General features: G+C 41.8%; 1 protein-coding gene across 2 annotated transcripts; it reads left to right on the top strand.

Annotated features, from left to right (window-relative positions):
• Positions 1-710: 710 nt before the first annotated feature.
• CARNMT1 (carnosine N-methyltransferase 1) lies at positions 711-22131 on the top strand. Of its 2 annotated transcripts, none has more exons than XM_075828182.1 (8): positions 711-1119; positions 1792-1987; positions 6908-7071; positions 8381-8521; positions 12809-12987; positions 16086-16199; positions 18635-18738; positions 20327-22131. In XM_075828182.1, exons 1-8 carry the CDS (start codon positions 905-907, stop codon positions 20426-20428), a joined length of 1215 nt encoding a protein of 404 aa, XP_075684297.1. In that variant the 5' UTR covers positions 711-904; the 3' UTR covers positions 20429-22131. The 2 variants fall into 2 exon arrangements, with proteins under 2 accessions (XP_075684297.1, XP_075684302.1); XM_075828187.1 differs by lacking the exon at positions 711-1119 and adding an exon at positions 1133-1257.
• Positions 22132-22350: the final 219 nt, after the last annotated feature.

Raw genomic sequence — 22350 nt, 5'->3', positions numbered from 1 at the left:
GACGTCACAGTGCTGCACTGCCAGAAGCTGGGCGTTGTGAAGAGAAGTGGATGATACTTCTCGTCAGAACGCCCAGCTAGTAAAAGTAGTAAACACGCCCCGATGTACGCACATAATACACGCCCACTTGGACTTTTACTTTTAAACACGCCCAGTTGTACTTTTGCAAGCCTCATTTGCATAAATACGAAAATGGTCATAACTTGGCCAAAAATGCTCGTTTTTTAAAAATAAAAACGTTACTGTAATCTACATTGCAGCGCCGATCTGCTGCAATAGCAGATAGGGGTTGCAAAATCTGGTGACAGAGCCTCTTTAAGTGGTGTATTATTTTCACCATTTCCCCTGTAGGCCAGGATCACACACACAGTTTTGATGCAGTTTTTGTAACTGGTTTTTGGCACAAAAGAAAGGCGATGCATCAGTCTTCTTTATAATATATATACACACACACCGTTCCTTCCTTTTGGACCCACTTCTTGCTTTGGTTAAAAAGAACTAATAAGCCAAAAACGGCATCAAAACGGTTTGTGTGATCCTGGCCTTAACATAACCAGTGAAGCTATATCCAACATAGTTCATTTCAACATCACACCAGCATTCTGTGCAACACGTTTACATCTAGTCAGTTTCTTCCTTGCGCGTTTTGCCATCACTTAATATGGACGCTCAGCGTTCGCAAAATCAGCGGCGCTCTCTAGTGACGTCATCTTCAGAGACCAGAACCTTTTGGAGCGCAGGTTTACGTTCTGTAGTGTAGTTATGTTCCAGGGGGCACGCTTGCCGACCGGATCACGTGGTTTTGATTGAATCTTGCCTCATATCTATTGTCCCCGCCGCCGTCCAGCGTCCTCCAGGGCGCCTCCTGGAATCAGCAGCGGTGCCGGCAGAGTCAGGCTGTGACATGTTCACCCACAGCCGAGGACGACGGCGGAGAAGAGACTCGGAGGAGCCCGCGTACTGTGAGTGCAGAAATGTGGAGCCCGGGAATGAGGAGGCAGAGGTAGATCTGGAGTTCCGCTCGTATACTGGGAGGAGGCAACGGAAAAGCCCGGAGGAGGAGGAGAGGCTGGAGAGGGAGCACTTCTGGAAGATCATCAACACCTTCACTTGTTATGGGTGATTACTATATGTCTATAGATCAGTGATCACTCCGCTGCCTGGGTAAAAAGAAGTGACTACACAAGACTCCCTGTATAACGTCTATACAGAGGAATAGTAGTAATCGCATGCCACTTGCATGAAAATCACAATCAGGTGCCATTTTTATTAAAATTTATCTGCATACAACTTTTTAAAAAAAAATGTAAAATCTGGAATGGGTGTACAAGTGACATTGCATGTAAAATGTCACATGATTTTAGTAATGTCACCTTTTTGCACACTCAAAACGCTGAAAAAAGTTTCAGAATAGGCCCATACCAGCCCTTAGGGGTGCCTATTCCTGCTACTTCTGCATGACAGACGTTGGGGATAATTGACACTTGTTGGACCGTGGTGTGACGTTTACATGGCCCGTTTCTGGGGGAGAGTTGATGATGCATGCTGGGAGATATGGAGTAGTGAGCGTGCTGTCACACTACTGTCAAACAGGTGACAGTGATCACTGACCCATCATTCCGTCTGGTCACCCATGATTTTGGGGGATTCCAGGGCTGAGACCGTCACCGGTCAGATGTTTTACTCCTGTCAACAAGTTCTCATGACAAGTGTCACGTAAGACTGTTGATTTCATGGTTAAATGGTAAGTCCAACTATATAATGCAATTATTTTCCTTTCTCATCCATTAGGTCTCATATACATGAACGTGTGAACCGCGCACAGAAACAATTTATGACTTTACCAAAAATTCAACAAAAAATGCTCCCGAATTTCCATTCCAACCTGGACCGAATCCGAAAATGTGCTGATCACAATCAGGAGATCCTTCAACTCATTGTCAATGACTGCACCTTTATGTTTGAGAACAAGGAATATGGCAACAACGTAAGTTTCTCCAACATTTATGTTTCAGAAATGAATTATTATACTGCAAGATCAAAAGCCGAATGGAAAATAGTTAGAAGCGTTGGCCACCTGGCTCCTGGATTTGTTCTACCTTGCGATCATGTAGGTGGTTGTTCTCTAACTTGTTACTACTTACGCTGTTAGGGTATGTTCACACGTAGCGTAAATACTGCAGATTTTCCACCAGGTAATTCATTACGAAAAATCTGCAGCGTAATACAATCGCAGCAGAGTGGATGAGATTTAAGAAAATCAGCCGAAAGAAATGTTCATAAATTGACTTGCAGTACGTTTTTTTTAATCCGCAGCATGTCAACCTCTGCTGCTGAATTGCTGGTTTTCTGTTTCTGGTTTTCCCCATTAAGTTCAATGGGGAGGTGAAACCCAAAACAAATCACAAAGGTTGCAATTTTTGCTGCGGAAAAGCTGCGATTCCGCCACTAAAATCACAACTCATAAAAAAAAAACTATACTTGCCTGTAGTTATGGCGACGCATCCCTCTGATGTCCTGCAGCCCGGCCTCCTGGGACAACGTTTCATCCTATTTGACTGCTGCAGCCAATCACAGGCTGCAGCGGTCACATGGGATGAAATGTCATTCCAGGAGGCCGGGCTGCAGGACATCAGAGGGATGCGTCGCCATAACTACAGGTAAGTTTACTTCCTTAACGACCGCCCACTGTCTTTTGACAGCAGGAGGTGCAGGTGCTTAGTCTACAGCGACGTCTTTTGGCGTCGCTGTAGAAGAGGCTGATGAGCGCTCATCCGCTAAGCAGAAGCTGTAAGGGTATGTGCACACACACTAATTATGTCCGTAATTGACGGACGTATTTCGGCCGCAAGTAGTGGACCGAACTCAGTGCAGGGAGCCGGGCTCCTAGCATCATACTTATGTACGACGCTAGGAGTCCCTGCCTCTCCGTGGAACTACTGTCCCGTACTGAAAACACGATTACAGTACGGGACAGTTGTCCTGCAGAGAGGCAGGGACTCCTAGCATCGTACATAAGTATGATGCTAGGAGCCCGGCTCCCTGCACTGTGTTCGGTCCACTACTTGCGGCCGAAATACGTCCGTCAATTACGGACGTAATTAGTGTGTGTGCACATACCCTAACCGCTCCTAAATTCAGAGCAGCCTCCTGAATGCAGCTGGGATCGGAAAACATTCCGACCCCAGCTATTTAACCCTTTGATCGCCGTGGCATGATTAAAGGGAACTCTGCTCTTTGATCGCGTCCCTGGAAACCCGCTGACGTGATCAAAGACCGGGAAATCCCTCTGCAATCATCCCTAGGAACCCAGAAGGACCTCAGGGCTGTCCAGTTTGCCTGCTGTTACGGCACAATGTGCTGCCCCAACAGCAGCCTGTGTCATAGTGACCCAGTGTAATGTATTAGCATACAGTAATATGCTAATACATAAGAAGTAAAAAATAAAGTTATCCCTTAATGGGATTAAATAGAAATATGTAACAAAAAAATACATATTCGGCTTCGTTCACATCTGCGTCAGGGCTCCGTTCTGTCTGAGCGTTAGAGCGGAGCCCTGACTGACACAAATGGAAACCATAGGTTTCTGTTTTCATCACCATTGATTTCAATGGTGACGGATCCGGTGCCAATGGTTTCCGTTTGTCTCCGTTGTGCAAGGGTTCCGGCGTTTTGACGGAATGAATAGCGTAGTCTACTAAGGTATTGATTCCGTCAAAATGCCGGAACCCTTGCACAACGGAAACCATTGGCACCGGATCCGTCACCATTGAAATCAATGGTGATGGAAATGGAAACTTATGGTTTCCGTTTGTGTCAGTCAGGGCTCCGTTCTGAAGAAAAGCTCAGACGGAACGCCAGACTTGAGCCCTGACGCAGCTGTGATGAAGCCATAGCTGTCTACACAACTGTACCTGAAGAATTGAACAGGTTATTTAGCATAAAACGTGAACGGGATAATAAAAGAAACAAAAAAACTGCAGAGAATCGCTTTTTCCTATATTCACGTTGTAAAAATAAGTTCTATAACTTACACAGCAATTTTTTTTTCTATGCCCCAAACTGCGCATAAAAAAAAATTCAATTTCTCCCGCATAAAACAAGGCTTCATACAGCCACGTCAATGAAAAAATTAAACCGTTATGGCTGCTGAAAGGCAAAAACTGAAAATTGTAGCTGGTTATTAAAGAGTCTCTGTCACCACATTATAAGTGCTCTATCTTGTACATGTGATTGGCGCTGTAATGTAGATTACAGCAGTGTTTTTTATTTAGAAAAACAATCATTTTTGACGGAGTTATGACCTATACTAGCTTTATGCTAATGAGTTTCTCAATGGACGACTGGGCGTGTTTTACTTTTTGGCCAAGTGGGCGTTGTGGAGAGAAGTGTATGACGCTGACCAATCAGTGACCAATCAGCTTTATACACTTCTCTCCATTCATTTACACTGCAGATAGCGATATAGCTATATCACTATGTGCAGCCACATAAACACACTATAACGTTACTGCAGTGTCCTGACAATGAATATACATTACCTCCAGCCAGGACGTGATATTTATTCAGAATATTTATTTATTCAGAAAATGAAAAACCCACTTTTTCCCCTTACAAACTGCTTTAGTATTAAAAAAAGAAAGTTAAAAAGTTGCACATATTTGGTATTGCCGCGTCCGTAATGACCCCAACTACAAATCTATTACGTTACTTAACGCGCACGGTGAACGTCGTAAAAAAATAAATAAAAAACGACGGAAAAATTGCTGTTTTCTGTGAATCCTGACTTTAAAAAAATGTGATTCAAAAAGTCGCATCTATTCCAAAATGGTACCAATAAAAACTACAAGTCTTCCCGCAAAAAAAAAGCCCTCATACAACCGCATCCGCGAAAAATAAAAACGTTACGGCTCTTCAAATATGGAGACACAAAAACAAATAATTTTGAAAAAAAAAGCGTTTTTACTGTGTAAGGCCTCATTTACACGAGCGTATGCGTTTTGCGCGCGCAAAAAACGCTGCGTTTTGCGCGCGTATGCATGGCGTATGCACTGCGTATACGCAGCCTTGTTGCGTTTTAAACGCGCAAAAGGCATTTGACAGCTCCGTGTGTCATGATGCGCGGCTGCGTGATTTTCACGCAGCCGCCATCATAGAGATGAGGTAGTCGAGGCCCGTCACTGTCCAAGGTGCTGAAAGAGCTAACTGATCGGCAGTAACTCTTTCAGCACCCTCGACAGTGAATGCCGATCACAATATACACCAACCTGTGAAAATAAAAAGACTTTCATACTTACCAAGAACTTCCTGCTTCCCCCAGTCCGGGCTCCCGGCCGTTGCCTTGGTGACGCGTCCCTCTCTTGCCATCCGGCCCCACCTCCCAGGATGACGCCGCAGTCCATGAGACCGCTGCAGCCTGTGATTGGCTGCAGCCTGTGCTTGGCCTGTGATTGGCTGCAGCCTGTGCTTGGCCTGTGATTGGCTGCAGCCTGTGCTTGGCCTGTGATTGGCTGCAGCCTGTGCTTGGCCTGTGATTGGCTGCAGCTGTCATTTGGACTGAACTGTCATCCCGGGAGGTCGGACCGGAGTTATCGGTAAGTCAGAACGTCTTTTTTTTTTTACAGGTTCATGGATTTTCGGAGCGGAAGTCACTGTCCATGGTGCTGAACCAGTTTAACGCTTTCAGCACCGTGGACAGTGACTGTCTCCTGACGTCGCGTACCCGAACATTTTTTACCGGTTTCGGTCAAAACGAGTTTGGCCGAACCCGGTGAAGTTCGGTGCGCTCATCTCGAATTTGACACTCCGTTTGGATGTTTGTAACCAGAAAAGCACGTGGTGCTTTTCTGTTTACATTCAGGAGTTTGACAGCTCTTGCGTGATTTTCGCGCATGCAACGCAGGACCGTCAGTGTGGCATGCGTTGTTTTCACGCACCCATTGAAGTCAATGGGTGCGTGTTGCGTGAAAAACGCAAGAATATAGAACATGTCGTGAGTTTTACGCAACGCACTCACGCAGCGCAAAATTCACGCATCGTCTAAACAGCCCCATAGACTATTATAGGTGCGTACGACACGCGTGAAAAGCACGCGCGTCGCACGCGCGTATAATACGCTCGTGTAAATGAGGCCTAAAAGTAGTAAAACATACAAAAACTATACAAATTTGGTATCGTTGCAATCGTAACAACCCGCTGAATAAACTTACTGTGTTATTTATACTACACGGTAAACGGCGTAGATTTAGGACGCAAAAAAGAGTGTTGAAATTTCAGATTTTTTTCTATCCCCCCCCCCCCCCCAAAAAAAGTTAATAAAAGTTAATCAATAAATAATATGTCCCCCAAAATGGTGCTATTAATAAATACAACTTGTCCCGCAAAAAAAAAGACCTCATACAGCTAGGTCGACGCACAAATAAAAACGTTATAACTCTTGGAATGCGACGATTCAAAAACGTAAAAAATAGCTTGGTCATTGAGGTCTAAAATAGGCTTGTCATTAATGGGTTAATATTCCTTTTATATGCACACAAGAGGATGACATTATGTATGGATCTGAGGCGCTACTCCATGTTAACAAACATCGGGTTCTTGAGGTCAGAGCTTGGTCACCTGGTATGATATGAAGTTTGTGCCCCTGAGCTCTGATATCCAGGATCACGGATACGTATAATGTTTGTTTATATGTATGGCGCCCATAGATCTCTATATGTCGAACACTGCAGCTCTAGGTTTGTGTTGTAAATTGGATTATAAGGCATGTGTATATGGAATGGAAATTCCTGTGTAAACAAGGAGAGCGCAATATATGGGGCTGCATTTATTGCTCAGTTAAAGTGAAGTTTTTTTTTTTTTTAAATCTTAAAAAAAAATATACCATTTTAAACTCTTAATATTTACCTAGGGTCACACAAAAAACACCCCTGTATCGACATTTGACATGGACAAGTTAAAATCCACAATAAAGCAGTTTGTGCGGGACTGGAGTGAAGAAGGCAAATCGGAGAGAGACACTTGTTACCAGCCGATCATCAATGAGATTCTGAAGTATTTCCCTAAAGATCAATGGTAAACCTTTTCTATTTACTATTCAATTCATGAGCTTGTGATTCTTCTTTTCTATGATCTACTCCATATTGGCAGTCCTTGGCGGATCTGGTTGCAATTAAATCACATGTGCATTGTTTGGCGCGAGATCACAATCTCACACTTAGGTGCTGTACTGTGTAGCCAACGATTTAAAAAATGCTTGGAAGCTGGCACCCCTAGAAGAGGGACAGAAGAGTTCTCAAGGCTAGATTTAGGAGGACCTGTCACCTCTTCTGACATGTCTTTTGTAGTAAATACTTGTATTCCCCATAAAAAAAAACTATTCTGTAGTATCTTTTCTTAGAACTCTGCATTGTTCTATTCCTCTGTTATTCCTCCTAGAAATGTATGAGTAAATTGACTTGCTGTGTTATCAGTTGGGGTGTCCCTACACAGACTGATAATGTCCAATCAGTGCTGACCGTGCGAGACATGCCTCTTTAGCAAGGAAAATGGTAACACTCAGTTGTCAATTTATTCATAAATTTGCAGGCGGAATAACAGAGGAATGGCACAGTGGCGAGTTCTAAAAAATGCCGTAGCATTATTTTAGGGGGAATACAAGTGTTCACTAAAGCAGACCTTTCAAGATAGGTGACAAGTCCTCTTTAAGTATCATAGACTGGACACCTAGGATCAAGCACTTTAAATGGAACCTGTCATGCACATATATAATGTAGTGACAGACACGCTGATTTCAGCGATCTGTCACTTATCTGCTAATGTGAAGCCATCTCTAAAGAACTTGCATGAAGGGCAGCGTCGGCAGAGAGTAATCATGGGCGGCTGCTAGGTCCGCCCACTCTCCACTGATTGACGGATGTCTCCCTATGCACAGTAATAGAGACATCTGTCAATCAGTGGAGAGTGGGTGGAGCTAGCGGCAGCCTATGAATACTCCAGAAGACTCCTCCCTGCTGACGCTGCCCGGGCTCATGCAAGTTCTATAGAGATGGCTTCACATTATCAGATAAGTGACAGATCGCTGAAATCAGCGTGTCTGTCACTACATTATTCTGCCCTCAGTGAGGGCTGCATAATGGGCATGACGGGTTCCATAAAAAAAAACACAGCAAGTTCTGTGGACGTATGTAACCTTTTGTAAGAGGAAAGTGAAAAACAAGTTGTGCATGCAGCAGATGCATACTCCTTGCCTGTATATATTGCATTACTTGTTAAAAGATGATATATTAAGTTGTTTTTGTTGTTTTTTTCGGAATCCTTGAATAACATAACTAGAACTTCTATATCTGATTTTTGTTTTTTACATTTCTACCATATTTTGCAGTGATACTTCCCAAATTAATATCTTAATACCCGGTGCTGGCCTTGGAAGATTGGCTTGGGAAATCGCAATGCATGGGTATTCTTGCCAAGGAAATGAGTGGAGCTTTTTCATGCTTTTCTCTTCTAATTTTGTACTTAATAGGTACGTTGACTTTCAGCACTGGCCACTATGTTGCTGCTCTGCATAGATCTAATGTAAACCAAAATCGAACAAAAGGAACATATAGACTAGAATGAATATATATATTGTATCAAAAAGATGTTTGTTTATTAATTTAAGCAACAACAAAGATAAAAACACAAATATATAATGTATTACAAAGATAAAAAAAATGATATCAAACACCAAATATACAACGCCACATTGGTTTCCATGGAGTGAGATCTGATATTATTTTGCTACATTAGGTAAAAGCAGCATGGCAAGGAATATACGTTGCGGGTATACGTCTATAAGTAAAGGTCAGTACATGTCACCATAGAGGTGTATTGAATCATCACCTTGAAAAGCCTCTGACATCAAATATGGATGTATATAGTACTGAAACCTTGCCAGAAAAAGAAAAGATTAAACTTAAACTCGCGTGAAATAAAGTGCAGTGCAGTAACTGGCGTGTATGCCGCCTCGACGCGCGTTTCTAATTAGTTCTCCTCAGGAGGCGTGCATAGATCTAGTATAGTCCTGCATTACAACTTTTGGCCTAAGCTTTAAGTCAGACGTGCAGATACATGTACGTGTGAGGTCCTACATCCAATGAAACGACCTCCTGAACACGTAATCGGGAAATTGTCGACCTGGTCGGCATGCCAATAAACCTGGCTAGGCATCTTGGCCAAACAGAAGTGCCAGTAGGGCTCACGTGGCAGTAACTGCCTGTGTAGACTAATACATTTTGTTTATTACAGCTCATAATCTATGTACTGCATTAAAACAGATCGACAAAAGATTGTGCATGTCATGTTAAACATGCTGCTCTATCTGTGGGCACTATGTTTTACAACAGGAGGCAAATTCACAGATGGATATAGTTTTGTAGGGAAAAAAATTAGTGTATAGGGTGTAATTTACTCCTCTAAATCCCTTCTTCATCTGGGCCAGTGGGCCATCTCGCTCAGTAATTGACCGCCTTCATCGTATGACTAGATGTCAATCACTGAGTCGGACCACCCGCTGGACTCCTGAGCCAAGAGCAATAAATGACCAATTATGCTGAATCTTTTATTAATAAACTATACTGTAAATCCATCTGCTCCGCTCCTCGTGCTCTATAAATGCACATAGGACAGCGTTGTCAACGTGTCAGGTTCACTTTAACCCAAACTTATAGAGCGTGTTAACACACTGCGGTCAAAGGCACGTATTTTGCCAAAACACAATTTGACCGCAACCCCTGAACACACCCTTAGCGTTCTTGTAATCATGGACAAATAACCGCAGAGTCCATTCCAGCATAGAAAGCCTATTCTAGTGAGAGGAAGAAAATAGAAATGAAATACAATAGTGTTAATATCATGCAAGATCATGCTGCACTAATGTTGGGAAGTATGATTTAGTGACCGGTGCTGATCCTATTGACCTATGTTCACTTGAATTGCCTATACACAAATAGGGAAAGATCCGTCAGTAATGCGTAGTCAAGCGTGGTGAATACAGAAGACGGCCGCACCGCAGACTTTTTCCCCGAGCCCGGTATTTTACATTGGCTGTAGGTCAGTGCCTCTGTATATTGTTTTAAAGTCTTTACAGTAAAACATAGTTCAATAGGATCGTGGTACCCATCACTAAATCACGCTGCCCTCCATTTGGCCAGCATGATCTTGCTGCTTCCTTTAATGCTAGCATCATTGCTTCATCTATGTAAATCATGATTTATAGTTACCCACCTTTTAAGGTAACACTTTAAAAAAAAAAATATATATATCAATCTTGGTTTATGTTTTCCATACTTTTATATGCATATTCTGTTTTCATAATACCATGTATGCAAAACCAATAGATAGGCAGAGATTCCTTTTGACAAGTCTCCCTTAATTTGCTTCGGACCAGCATTAAATAATAGAGACTTGCATAAGTACCGGTTCCATAGTATAATCAGCACCCTTATCTGTGGCTCTTTAAGTAGAGTTTTTTTGGTTGTTATTTTTAGGCTCTGTTCACATTAGCGGTTTAATGTGTTTTTTGTCAGGGGTTCCAGTATTTTTGACAGCAAGAATAGTGTAGTCTGCAATGATATTCTTGCTGTAAAAAAAAAAAAAAAATACAGGAACCTGCACGGAAATCTGTAAGTCAGAGATCCACCGGAATCCCATCTAGCATAGCCGTCATGGCTCCTTTATGAACAGAAGCCATCATGCTACTATGAACAGAGCTTAAAGAGTCTGTCACCATATTATAAGTGCCCTATCTCCTACATAAGGAGATCGGCGCTATAATGTAGGTGACAGCTGTGCTTTTTATTTAATAAAACAATCTGTTTTCACCACTTTATTAGCGATTTTAGATTTATGCTAATGAGTTGCTTAATGCCCAAGTGGGCGTATCTTTACTTTAGACCAAGTGGGCGTTGTACAGAGGAGTGTATAATGCTGACCAATCAGTGTCATTCACTCCTCTCCATTTATTTACTCAGCGCATAGGGATCTTGCTAGATCCTTATGTGCTGTCTTATACTAACACATTAACAATACTGAAGTGTTTAGACAGTGAATAGACATTCCACGGGATGTCTATTCACAATCCCTGCACTTCGTTAATGTTTCTGTGGTAGTTACAGCAGAGCAAAGGGTAATCTCGCTGTAACCTGTCATTTATCGTATAATCTCGCGAGATTACGCTTCCTCTGCTGTAACTACCACAGACAGAGTAACGAAGTGCAGAGATTGTGAATAGACATCCCGTGGAATGTCTATTCACTGTCTAAACACTTCAGTATTGTTAATGTGTTAGTATAAGACAGCACATAGCGATCTAAAAGGATCCCTATGCGCTGTGTAAATGAATGGAGAGGAGTGAATGACACTGATTGGTCAGCGTCATACACTCCTCTGTACAACGCCCACTTGGTCTAAAGTAAAAACACGCCCACTTGGGCATTAAGCAACTCATTAGCATAAATCTAAAATCGCTAATAAAGTGGTGAAAATAGATCGTTTTTTTAAATAAAAAGCACTGCTGTCACCTACATTACAGCACCGATCTCCTTATGTAGCAGATAGGGCACTTATAATGTGGTGACAGAGCCTCTAAGGGCATGGCCACACGTGGCGGATTTCCTCCGCATCAATGCCGCACAGAATCTGCGTTGCAGATTCTGCGGCGGATCTGCCCAAAATGTGCAGTAAATTGATGCGGACTAGCTGCTGCGGACTGCGGGAAAAGTGCTTCCCTTCTCTCTATCAGTGCAGGATAGAGAGAAGGGACAGCACTTTCCCTAGTGAAAGTAAACGAATTTCATACTTACCGGACGTTGTCTTGGTGACGCGTCCCTCTTTCGGCATCCAGCCCGACCTCCCTGGATGACGCGGCAGTCCATGTGACCGCTGCAGCCTGTGATTGACCTGTGATTGGCTGCAGCCGTCACTTAGACTGAAACGTCATCCTGGGAAGCCGGACTGGAGACAGAAGCAGGGAGTTCTCGGTAAGTATGAACTTCTATTTTTTTGACAGGTTGCTGTATATTGGGATCGGTAGTCACTGTCCAGGGTGCAGAAACAGTTACTGCCGATCGCTTAACTCTTTCAGCACCCTGGACAGTGACTATTTACTGACGTCTCCTAGCAACGCTCCCGTAATTACGGGAGCCCCATTGACTTCCTCAGTCTGGCTGTAGACCTAGAAATACATAGGTCCAGCCAGAATGAAGAAATGTCATGTCAAAAAAGCAAGACGCATCCGCAGCACATATAACATTTTCATGACAGCTGCGGACTTCATTGCGGAATTTAGAATCTCCATTGAAGTCAATGGAGAAATTCCGCCATGAGTCCGCAACCAGTCCGCCACAACTCCGCAACATCCATTGTATGCTGTGGACACCAAATTCTGCTCCGCAGCCTATGCTCCGCAGCGGAATTTTACGCATCGTCTAAACGAACACTGCTAAATAAAAGTGGAAGTCAATGGACAAACGGCTCCGCTGCGGATTAACGCTGCGGAGTGTCCGCTGCGGAATTCAAGAGGAATTCCGCCACGTGTGGCTTTGCCCTAAATCTAGTTAGGCTGGAGCTGACTTCTGCTAGTTACACACACTGATCATTTAGAGGCAGTAAAAAGACTAGTACTTCTCTATTCTAAATCTTTATCTTGCGACAGGAGAGACTTCACGATTATAGTTGTGACTTCAGTGAAAAGTCCCATGACCATTTTTGTCATAGGCTTTATTTTGTTAATGGTTTTCTATGAATTGTTTTCCTTTTTGATATGTTACAGATGTTCCCAGATTAATACTTTTAAACTTTATCCTTGGATCCATCAGTTTAGCAACAACGTGAAATCAGTAGATCAAGTAAGACCCGTATACTTTCCTGATGTCAATCCTCACGATCTTCCATACAATCCAAATTTTTCCATGACTGCAGGAGACTTCCAGGAAATTTATACAGAGAACAGTGAGTAAATAGGTTTTTCACTCCGTGATCTAGTCCTCAGAAAACAATGAACACCCTTCAGCGTAGCTCTATTCACTCATTTCAGGTACCATGGATGAATTTACTATAATAATCACCTTATCTTACTGCCTTCAAATGAGTTAAAGGGGTATTCCAGTTTCAGCAAATAAAGGTTATTCTTTTTGTAAAGAAAAATGTTTTCAAAATCTCTGCTTGCAGCCATGTGATGGACACAGGTGCACGGCTCGTTACGGTGCCGTTATCAGAGCTGTGTCTTCTATGAAACCAACCCCCTGTATGAACCTCACATGGCCAGGACAGATTTTTATCCACTGGAAGTAAACAATGAAGGGTCCTATTGGATGACTGCAAATAGAGTTCTTGAAAATAGAGGAATTAATACAGAAAGTATATTGGAAAATTGTAAAACTTTTTATTTGCTGAAACAAAAATAACCCTCTGCTACCTTTATGGAATGCGTCATGTTAGAAGGTATTTAAACCAGGACCATCAAGAAATGCAGTAAAGATTACCTGTATAAGGGCTCATTCACACTTGCATATTGCAAATCATTGGAGAAACGTTGGCAATACGTTTATAGGAGTTTTCTCATAAACAACATTTCTCACCTATCCATGGCTATCTCCTGCAGTCCCATAGAAAGTGAAGGGAGGGTTGGCTGAGCATGCACAGTACCGCTACTTTCACATAGAGAAGTCGGGGACGCTTTTGATAGGTGGGGGTCCCAGCAATTGGACCCCTACCGATCTGACATTTGTTACCTATCCTGTGGATAGGTGATAAATGTTCTTAGTGGGAAAACCCCTGAATGGTTTTATTTACCTTTTTTTTATTTTTTTATACACATGGGAGTTTAAAACTGGTGCGAAGTAAAAGTAGAGTAGTCACCCATAGCAACCAATCCGATTCTGTCATTAGTTTTCTAAAGGACCTCTGAAAAGTAAGAGCTTGAACACAATTGGTTGCCATGGGCAACTCCTCCACTTTTCCTTTGCACCATTTTTGATAGATCTCCCCCCAGGATGTTTTTTTTCAATACGCAGTATGTTACAATAAATCCACATGAGTCTTGTTTTTAGCCTATCAAAGTTAATGGGTTGAATTTTAAAAATACTTGTTCTGTCTTTTTTCAGTGGTGTTTTTTTTTTTTTGTCATCCGTATTTCTCCAACAATACAAAAATAGCAAAACGATAGTTAACCCTTTAACACAAAACAGAACAAATAAGGGTGAAAAACGGACAACTCGGATCAAAAATGGATCAAAAACAAAAATGGAACAAATTGTGAAAAAAAGACAAACGTATTGTGCATCTGTTTTTGATCCGTATTTTCGTTGGCATGTATGAATGAGGCCTTTTAAGTACAGTTTTTCTGGAAACCCTTGATTTGCTTCTTAAAAATGGCCAGTAAACCTGAATGAGTCCATTTTACACTGGTTTATGTTTCTAATGTAGTATTACTTAAATAATTACTATCAAATGTAATATTGTCCAGAGCAGCATTGTCGTTTATAGTCTCTGGGACCTAGCACACAGTCCCTCCGACATCTGCGATCGAGAGAAAAAAGTACCAATGTGTATTTTAACCTGTCTGATCCTATAGATTCCTCCTAGATAAAATGGTGGCTGAGATGTCTGTCAAACACACATACCTCTCTTACGTTAAAATAATGTGCGTGGTAGTGAGGGCAGAGCGGATGACTGTAAACCGCTCTCTGATTTGTCTGGACAGCTTTACGGTGTTGGGCTCAGAAACTTACCAGTATTGTGAATACAGCTCTGGGCTATGAATCATACTGTAATTAAAGGGGTTGTCCAGGCATGGGATGGTTTTTCATACTGATGGCCTATCCACAGAATCGTTAATCAGTATATGATTGGTGGAGGCCCGACACATGGACCTCTCACCGGATGTTCGTGCTGGAAGCAGATGACTTCGGTCACAGTATAGCGACCGAGCTCCAGTACTGCAGCTGAATACACTACAAGTGCAGCTGTAGGACTGCAAGTGAATTAAAACAGTTTTGCGGCACAGCCGCTATGCAGTGTATGGACACCGGTCACTGCATAACATCCAGTGCCCGAATGCAACTGAAACAGCTGATCGGTGCAGGGTCCGGGTGTCGTACCCACACCGATCAGTATGAAAAAAATGTCCCGTGCCCAAACGACCCCTTTAAGTACCAGTAATGCAATGCGTTTGCAAAGTTGCTGAATTTATTACAAAGGTTATATCTATCTATATGTAAATTGTTAAATGTGTGTTTTGTTTTTTTTAAAGGAGTTCCTTTTTTATGTAAATAAAGCTTAAAGGGGTCTTTAGAGAGAGCCCCTTTCAAAATGCACCCCCTGGAGCGGTGAGCTGATTTTGCCAGGGAAAGCCAGACATTTCCCCTGCAGGGGAGATCTAGTATTACATGGCAGCCATTCAAATGAATGGCCAGCCTGGTTTATACAAGGACTTCTCGGGTCTGCCCGAACAGGAGCCACTCGTTCAGCGGTGGAGGGTCACCTGCTCATTCTGGCGGACCCAGACTCGTTTGATACTACAATTGCCCGCAGCCGGAAAATTAAGCATTACACATTTCCCATTGAAAGCAACCAGTTCCTTCAGAGCGACACTCTTTGTAGTCCTTTTCCACTCTGCTGATAGATAAGGGTCTAAAACTGGAGATTTTCCTCTATAACTCAGAATTCCATAATAAGGTATTGAATTTTTTATTTTTTTTTGTTAAAGCGTACGACCCCTTTTTATGATTTTGTAATAAGCCGTACATCCGCTGAATCCTGAAAGTGGTGAGAATATTCGTTGTAAAACTGTTTCTTATACAATATATAAGCTTTGTTTATGTCAAATTAGTTTTTATAAAAAAAGTCAATCCAATCTGTGTGTTTTATACATGCGTATTGATGACAATATTTAGCCACAGGAAGAATGTAAAAATAAGAGCCCTACGATGTTAGTCATCCAGGCATGGAACATTGTCCGTAACAGAAGCGATACAAGTCATTAAACGTTGTCATTGGGTTTGTTCAGTGTATCAAAGGTTCTAAGCGTTTCTTTCCTATTTTTACAGACTCTTGGGACTGTGTATCCACATGCTTCTTTATAGACACTGCACATAATATTCTTGACTATGTTGAGACAATATGGAAAATCCTTAAACCAGGAGGCATTTGGATTAATTTAGGTAAGGTATCTGCTTTTTCACTTCTAAATAGAAACGAATATTAATATTATGTAATACCTTTAAAATTTTAGTTTGGTTATTTAATGTGTAGCTCTAGCCACATTCTAAAATATTACTTAAAGGAGCATTCCGGTTACAAGAAATTACCCCCTATCTGTAGGATAAGGGTAAAGTTGCTGGTCGTTGGGTGTCCAACAGCTGGGACCCCCACCGTTTACGAGAACGTGGGTCCCGAACCCTTCGTTTGAATCGAGCGGCAGGTCGCTCATGCTCACTGCTGCTATATTCATTCTCTATGGGAGTGCCGGAGATAGCCGAGTACAGCATTTGGCTATCTCCGGCGCTCCCATAGAGAATGAATATAGCAGCAGTGAGCATGAGCGACCTGCCGCTCAAGTCAACGAAGGGTTCGGCACTCCCGTTCTCATAAACGACGGGCGTCCCAGCTGTCATAAACCCACCGACCAGCAAGTTACCCCATACCCTACGGATAGGGGGTAACTTGTTGTAACTGGAATACCCCATTAACATCAAAGTTATTGTTAAACTATTCCTGAACTTTTATGCATCTATCGGGCAGCTATTGTAAATCTTACATTTAGGAGGCCTATTTACATCATGCTAGTAATCGTGGTCACGTTTTTTTTATTGTTGAAGGCTATGTACACCTTTTTAAAAGGCGTATTTTTATTTATTTTTTATTATTTTTTTATAAAAAGGTGCATCCGTGTGATTGGTGTAACTCTTATAATTTAGTTTTTATTAAAAATTATTTTTACTTTTTGAGATACAGCTGCTCTGTATTCTCTATACAAAGCAGCTGTATCATTCTCCTGCATCCATCAGTCCTGCCGACTTAACAAGAACTGGATTTAGCGCAGGATACAGCCGCCCTCTATAGAGAATACAAAAGCAACTGTATCTCAAATAGTACAAAAAAATTGTAATAAAAGCGAATTATAAAATCACACTGATTGACCTTTAATTACCGTATATTGGAGACATCAGCTGCACACTTAAAGTGATAAGGTTCCCTTATAGACACATTTCTTCCTCAACACTTGAGTGCCTAAGCTTCTGTTTCTTTTAATGGGGTTGGCACAACTGCATCCATTCATATTGTGCCCGTTCTCTTCCTAGCGACTCATAGATCAGAATCTGAAGTAAGGGATCCTCTCTGACATCCATATGCACTAGCTGCCTAGCAGGTCGTTTAGAAGGAGTTGACCAGATGGGACAACGGCTTTAGGCTTTCTTATACAGTTCCATTCATTTGCTCACTTCAAAAATTGGTCCTATAAAATGCACCATGTATTGAGAGATGTGGACCATAACTGACGACACAAAACGCTTATCATAGGTAAAATGTTAGAACATCTACCCTTTAAATAGAAAGGGGAAGGATGAGACTACCATGGCACCAATAGTCTAAAGTTAGGGGTGAGAATGGCAAGGTGTGGTTGGGTCACATTCCCATGTATGACTATCATTTAGGCGATCATAAACAATCAAGATACCAATAGGCAGTGTCATATGCACCGCGATCAACCTCTTGTAGCTCCTGCTATGAACCTCTTGTAATTCCATCCTTCCCTTTTCTATTAGAAAATGAATGAGTGCTCCTGCTGTTTAGAGAGGCAGTTATTTGTTGGAACACCATGTGAGCGCGCTTCTTACAATCAGACGTATTGGAGTAATTGAAAGAAAATCTGCAGCCTAAACATAACTTTGCATCATAGCGCTCTGTTTTTTTTTTGTTTTTTTTTTTTGTTTTATATCCCCCGTCGCTTTGGTTGTACCACTGGTCGTCTTTAGCTCTCCTGCAGTAATGACATGCCGACTACCCGCGCGTGACCGCTGTACCCAATCACTGGCCTCATCGGTGATGCAGCGGGCACATGCGGGTAGTTGACACATCACTGAAGGCCGGTTGGAGCTGCGGAGGATATACCCGGTGAGTAATGTTTCTCTTGTTGTTTTATCACATTCACTGCCTTTAGCCAATATTTTTTTATTTTTTTTGTCTCTGAAAACCCCATTAATGCGTGAGGCACTTTGACTGTGCTTAGGGTGATGCGGCCTATACCAAATTCTATTGCTGATCTTACTGACCCAAGAGACATTCAACATTCTGGATAAATTATGCCAATGACTGTCAGATTTTGGCAAATGTTTCCTCCTTCGATGTCCCATTAGGCAGAGGAAGCAATACATTAAAGGCTTCACTGCTGAAATACATTTTGTTTATAGAAGAGTTATTTCTGATTGTGGAAGTTTTTTTTCATTTACCCTAAAGGGCCTTAGGATTTATGAGCTATAAATGGGGGAGCAAGTTTGTGAGACAAAAGGGAAAAGTGACTAAGCATTACAGTAACAGCACTCTTATACATTGTTGGCTATTACACGTTTTCAATTTTTTATTTTATTTTTTTCAGGTCCACTTTTGTATCATTTTGAAAACTTGGCAAATGAACTTTCTATAGAAGTGAGCTATGAAGATCTAAAAAATGTTATTATACAGCATGGATTTCTTATTGAGGTATTTGGAAGGATCTTTCCAAAATTCCTTGTAGAGATGTACCTCACCATGTTTTTATTTCAAAATTGCCTGTCATACCTTATTACAGATATATTTCACACCAGACTGCTCTTTCAAGAGATTGTATTAAAAGATTATTACAATAAGGATTTGTATTGGTGTGGATCCATTTAAGGACTCTTTGGTAGATGCAAGAAACATAGGATGTTGCATACAAAATCATCTGAAATGTATAGATGTAGGTCTACACAATTCCTAGGCATTACATCAATGCATCAAAGCAGGCCATAACTACTTAATAGGTGTTGATCACCAAATGGGCAGGTTATTTTCTATGGAAGGAGACACATCTGACGTCTCTTGTCATTGGAGTATAAGGATCAGCCATATACAATCCCAACATCTTTAATCCTTGTTTTCCCCTGTGGGAGACTTTGCAGCAATGTTTCCCAAACCTGTCCTTAAGGAACCCCAAATTGTCTTGAGGATTTTTTTGTTGCATAAATTAGTATTGAATTAGTTTCACTAAAGGGGGTTTTACACTGGGCGATTATCGGGCAGACTAGCGTTCATAGAACACTCGTTGCCGATAATTGCCCTATGTAAACAGGGGGAACGATCAGCAAATGCTTGATTATCTGATAATCTTATAGTTTTAAAAAAGTAAAAAATTATCGTTGTCGGCAGCACATCTCCCTGTGTAAACTGGGAGACTCGCTGCCGACATGATGATAATGTATGGGGACGAGCGATCGGAGTAACGAGCGCTTGTCCCCATCCATAGCTTCGTGTGACAGGAGAAAACGAGTGCCAATCAACGATGTCTCGTTGATCGGCGCTCGCTGCAACGGCCGATTATCGGTCGGAGAAAAAAGGACTTATGTCTATAAATTAGCTCGTGTTTTCTCTATGGATACATTTTCAAGTCATGGCCTGATAAGGTTCCTGGAGCTGCATTCAAATGTTGCGTTTTTTTTGCTGTTATTTAGCAGAAGTCCAGGCAAAAAAGTGTTTTATTTGCGACCTGTGAACAACGCCTAAGGCCTCATGCACACGACCGTAAAAAATATCCGTAATTGCGGACTGTAATGCGGTCCGCAATTACGCACCCATTCAGTTCTATTGGCCACGGACACCTTTCCGTTGCGTCACGGACAGGTGTCCGTGCTGTAGAACTGTACTTCGAAAGATAGAACATATCTTATCTTTTGCGTTTTAGGGGCCGTGCTCCCTATGGGTGCACGGGGCGAAAATCCGGGCGGCCGTCCATGCCCGCAATCGCACGGCCGTGTGCATGAGGCCTAAGGCTGGCTTTCCACAGTGCAGTGTGATTACACTCTAGGAGGTGCTGGACCCTAGGTTATTCAGAGAATTTGTATTCCCTGCATATATCCCTAAACCATTGGTCTACACCTGCTACAAAACTACAACTCCCAGCCTGCCCAATTATTCGCAGGCCGTTTTGCAACAGCTTGAGAGCCATATGTTGGGGACACTGCCCTTCTCTATAAGCAGTTCCCTTCCATGTTTTCCCATTGTACACTACCAGTAGTTAACTAATGATCACCTTTGTCTTTTCTCTTTACAGGTAGAGAGAGAATCTGTAAGGACAACGTATACTGTGAATCATGTATCCATGATGAAATACTTCTATGACTGTATATTTTTTGTGGCACGCAAACCAGAATAATGATACCTCTTCAATGTTTTTGGACTACAGTTTCAGATAACTTGAAATGGGCTTAGCTCATAGTCATTAACTTATTGACACAAAGGTGCCTTTTACCAACAGGAGTTGATGCTGAGATGAACAGATCAGTATTTTTCCAGAGATGCGGTCCCACCAACGCTATTTAAGAAATACTTGTGTTTCCTTGTATATATCAGACTAAGGTTTTTAAATTAGTTGGTGTTATATATCATTCTGTGAACACACTTGACTCCTGAAGTTTCATTGTTATAATATTGTGATTATGCGTTTTTTTCACCTCACCCACGTTCCCTCCATAAGATGATGGCGCATAGTCATATAGTGTACCCATAAGAAAGAAAGAAATAAGTCAGAGCCTGTCATTATTAATTTATTTTTATTTCTGTTCTCATACAGATGACAGAAAACCATTAGAAATGCAATATATTTTATTATTTTTAATTTCTGCCTAATGGGAATATATTGCTCTCCTTCTTGAGCAGTTCCCGTGGCTTAATTTATGTTTGCAAAATAGCTCTCCTCTATTAGGAAGGGAATTCTGTCTCGCTCCACCTAAAAGTAGCTACCCTGTAAGTCCATGTCTTACCCTTAGGGTATATTGCCACTCACAGGATATGCTGCGGAATTTCTGCAACAGAAAATCTTCAGCGGAATCCCAAAAAACGCAGGTATTTCAGTCACAGAAATCCGCAGCAAATAGTGCATTTTTGCTGCATATATTGCTGCGGAAACCCTGCGTTTTTTCCTGCAGATTTAGTTTCAAGCATTGATTACAGAAAACTATATGTGCACCTGCGGATTTTCAGCAGTTTGTACTGCGTTTCTGCTGCGTAAACTCTGTACAAATTGCAACTGCTCATTTATTGCCGAATTTCTGCTCCACATTAAAGTCTATGGGCCATACACGCAGCATCACCGCACAGGACCCACAGCATAAATTGACATGCTGCTGAATTGAAAGTCGCACCGCAGAACACTTTTCGCACAAGCTTTCTGGTGGGGGGGGGGGGGTTTGCAGATTTGCTGTATTTCACTCACTTTGCTGCTACTGTAAATGCTGCAGAATTTCCAAATAGAATTTTGATGCCGGAATTCTGCAGCGTTTATGCTACGTGGGAAACCAGCCTTCTAGTGCTTGAAACATGGCTTGGGTAATAGCCCAAGCATGGACACCCATCTGTAGATAGCGCTGTTTCGGAGTTGTTGTTGCTCATCGGTATACAATAGGGTTCTGGTTGGCTGAGTGAGATAGCTGGCACTAGAGCATTTTCTTCCTTCTGGAGGAGAGCTTTTTTGCATACTTTCCCTGGGAGCATTGCCCTTAAGGCTCGCTATCAGCTAGAACTCCAACATGAGAATTACGGTAGTACCTTCAAAGGCATCTCACTAAGCTAGTTAGTGCAGCAGCCATATTGTGATAGAGTATAGCTGCTGTGCTATGGTAACTTGATGCCCCAGACAAGACTTTTAAATATGAAATATTGTTTTATAAGATTTCATATTTATTTAGTAAATCTTTTATGAAATATTAAGTCACTGAAACATCTTGTAATTTTGCAGTGATACAGGTAAGGAAAGGTATACATCTGTTATTGTTCTATATCTGTTGTGGTTTTGGAGGGGTTGCAGAGCCTATAGTATCTATCCATTACGTTGTAATAAAACCGGTTTTATATTGAAAACAGTTTAACGTTGCGTTTATTCTCTAATTGAATGGCAAATTAAATGATAAAAAAATATATATTTCTACATACTGCATATCTTTAACATACATTAGTGTCTGCTCTGCATAGAATAAGATGCACGCGGCTCTGCTGTGTAAGGGTAAGTGGCTTTAGAATGTAGACTGATGTTCTTCAGGACTGTTGCCTGAGTACTGTACTGTGGTGCGGTTTACTGTA

The sequence above is a fragment of the Rhinoderma darwinii genome, chromosome 1 (genome assembly GCF_050947455.1).
Source record: "Rhinoderma darwinii isolate aRhiDar2 chromosome 1, aRhiDar2.hap1, whole genome shotgun sequence".
Taxonomy (NCBI): Eukaryota; Metazoa; Chordata; class Amphibia; order Anura; family Rhinodermatidae; genus Rhinoderma; species Rhinoderma darwinii.
Note: the sequence above shows the minus strand (reverse complement) of the source record. Positions and strands in the feature narration are given on the sequence as shown.

What these genes read in the sequence shown, in the direction of transcription:
- CARNMT1 (XM_075828182.1), top strand. Translation starts at nt 905, where the DNA reads ATGTTCACCCACAGCCGAGGACGACGGCGGAGAAGAGACTCGGAGGAG. An exon ending in TCTAATTTTGTACTTAATAG is followed by an intron (nt 8,522 to 12,808) that starts GTACGTTGACTT and finishes GATATGTTACAG; the next exon opens with ATGTTCCCAGATTAATACTT. An exon ending in GGAAATTTATACAGAGAACA is followed by an intron (nt 12,988 to 16,085) that starts GTGAGTAAATAG and finishes CTATTTTTACAG; the next exon opens with ACTCTTGGGACTGTGTATCC.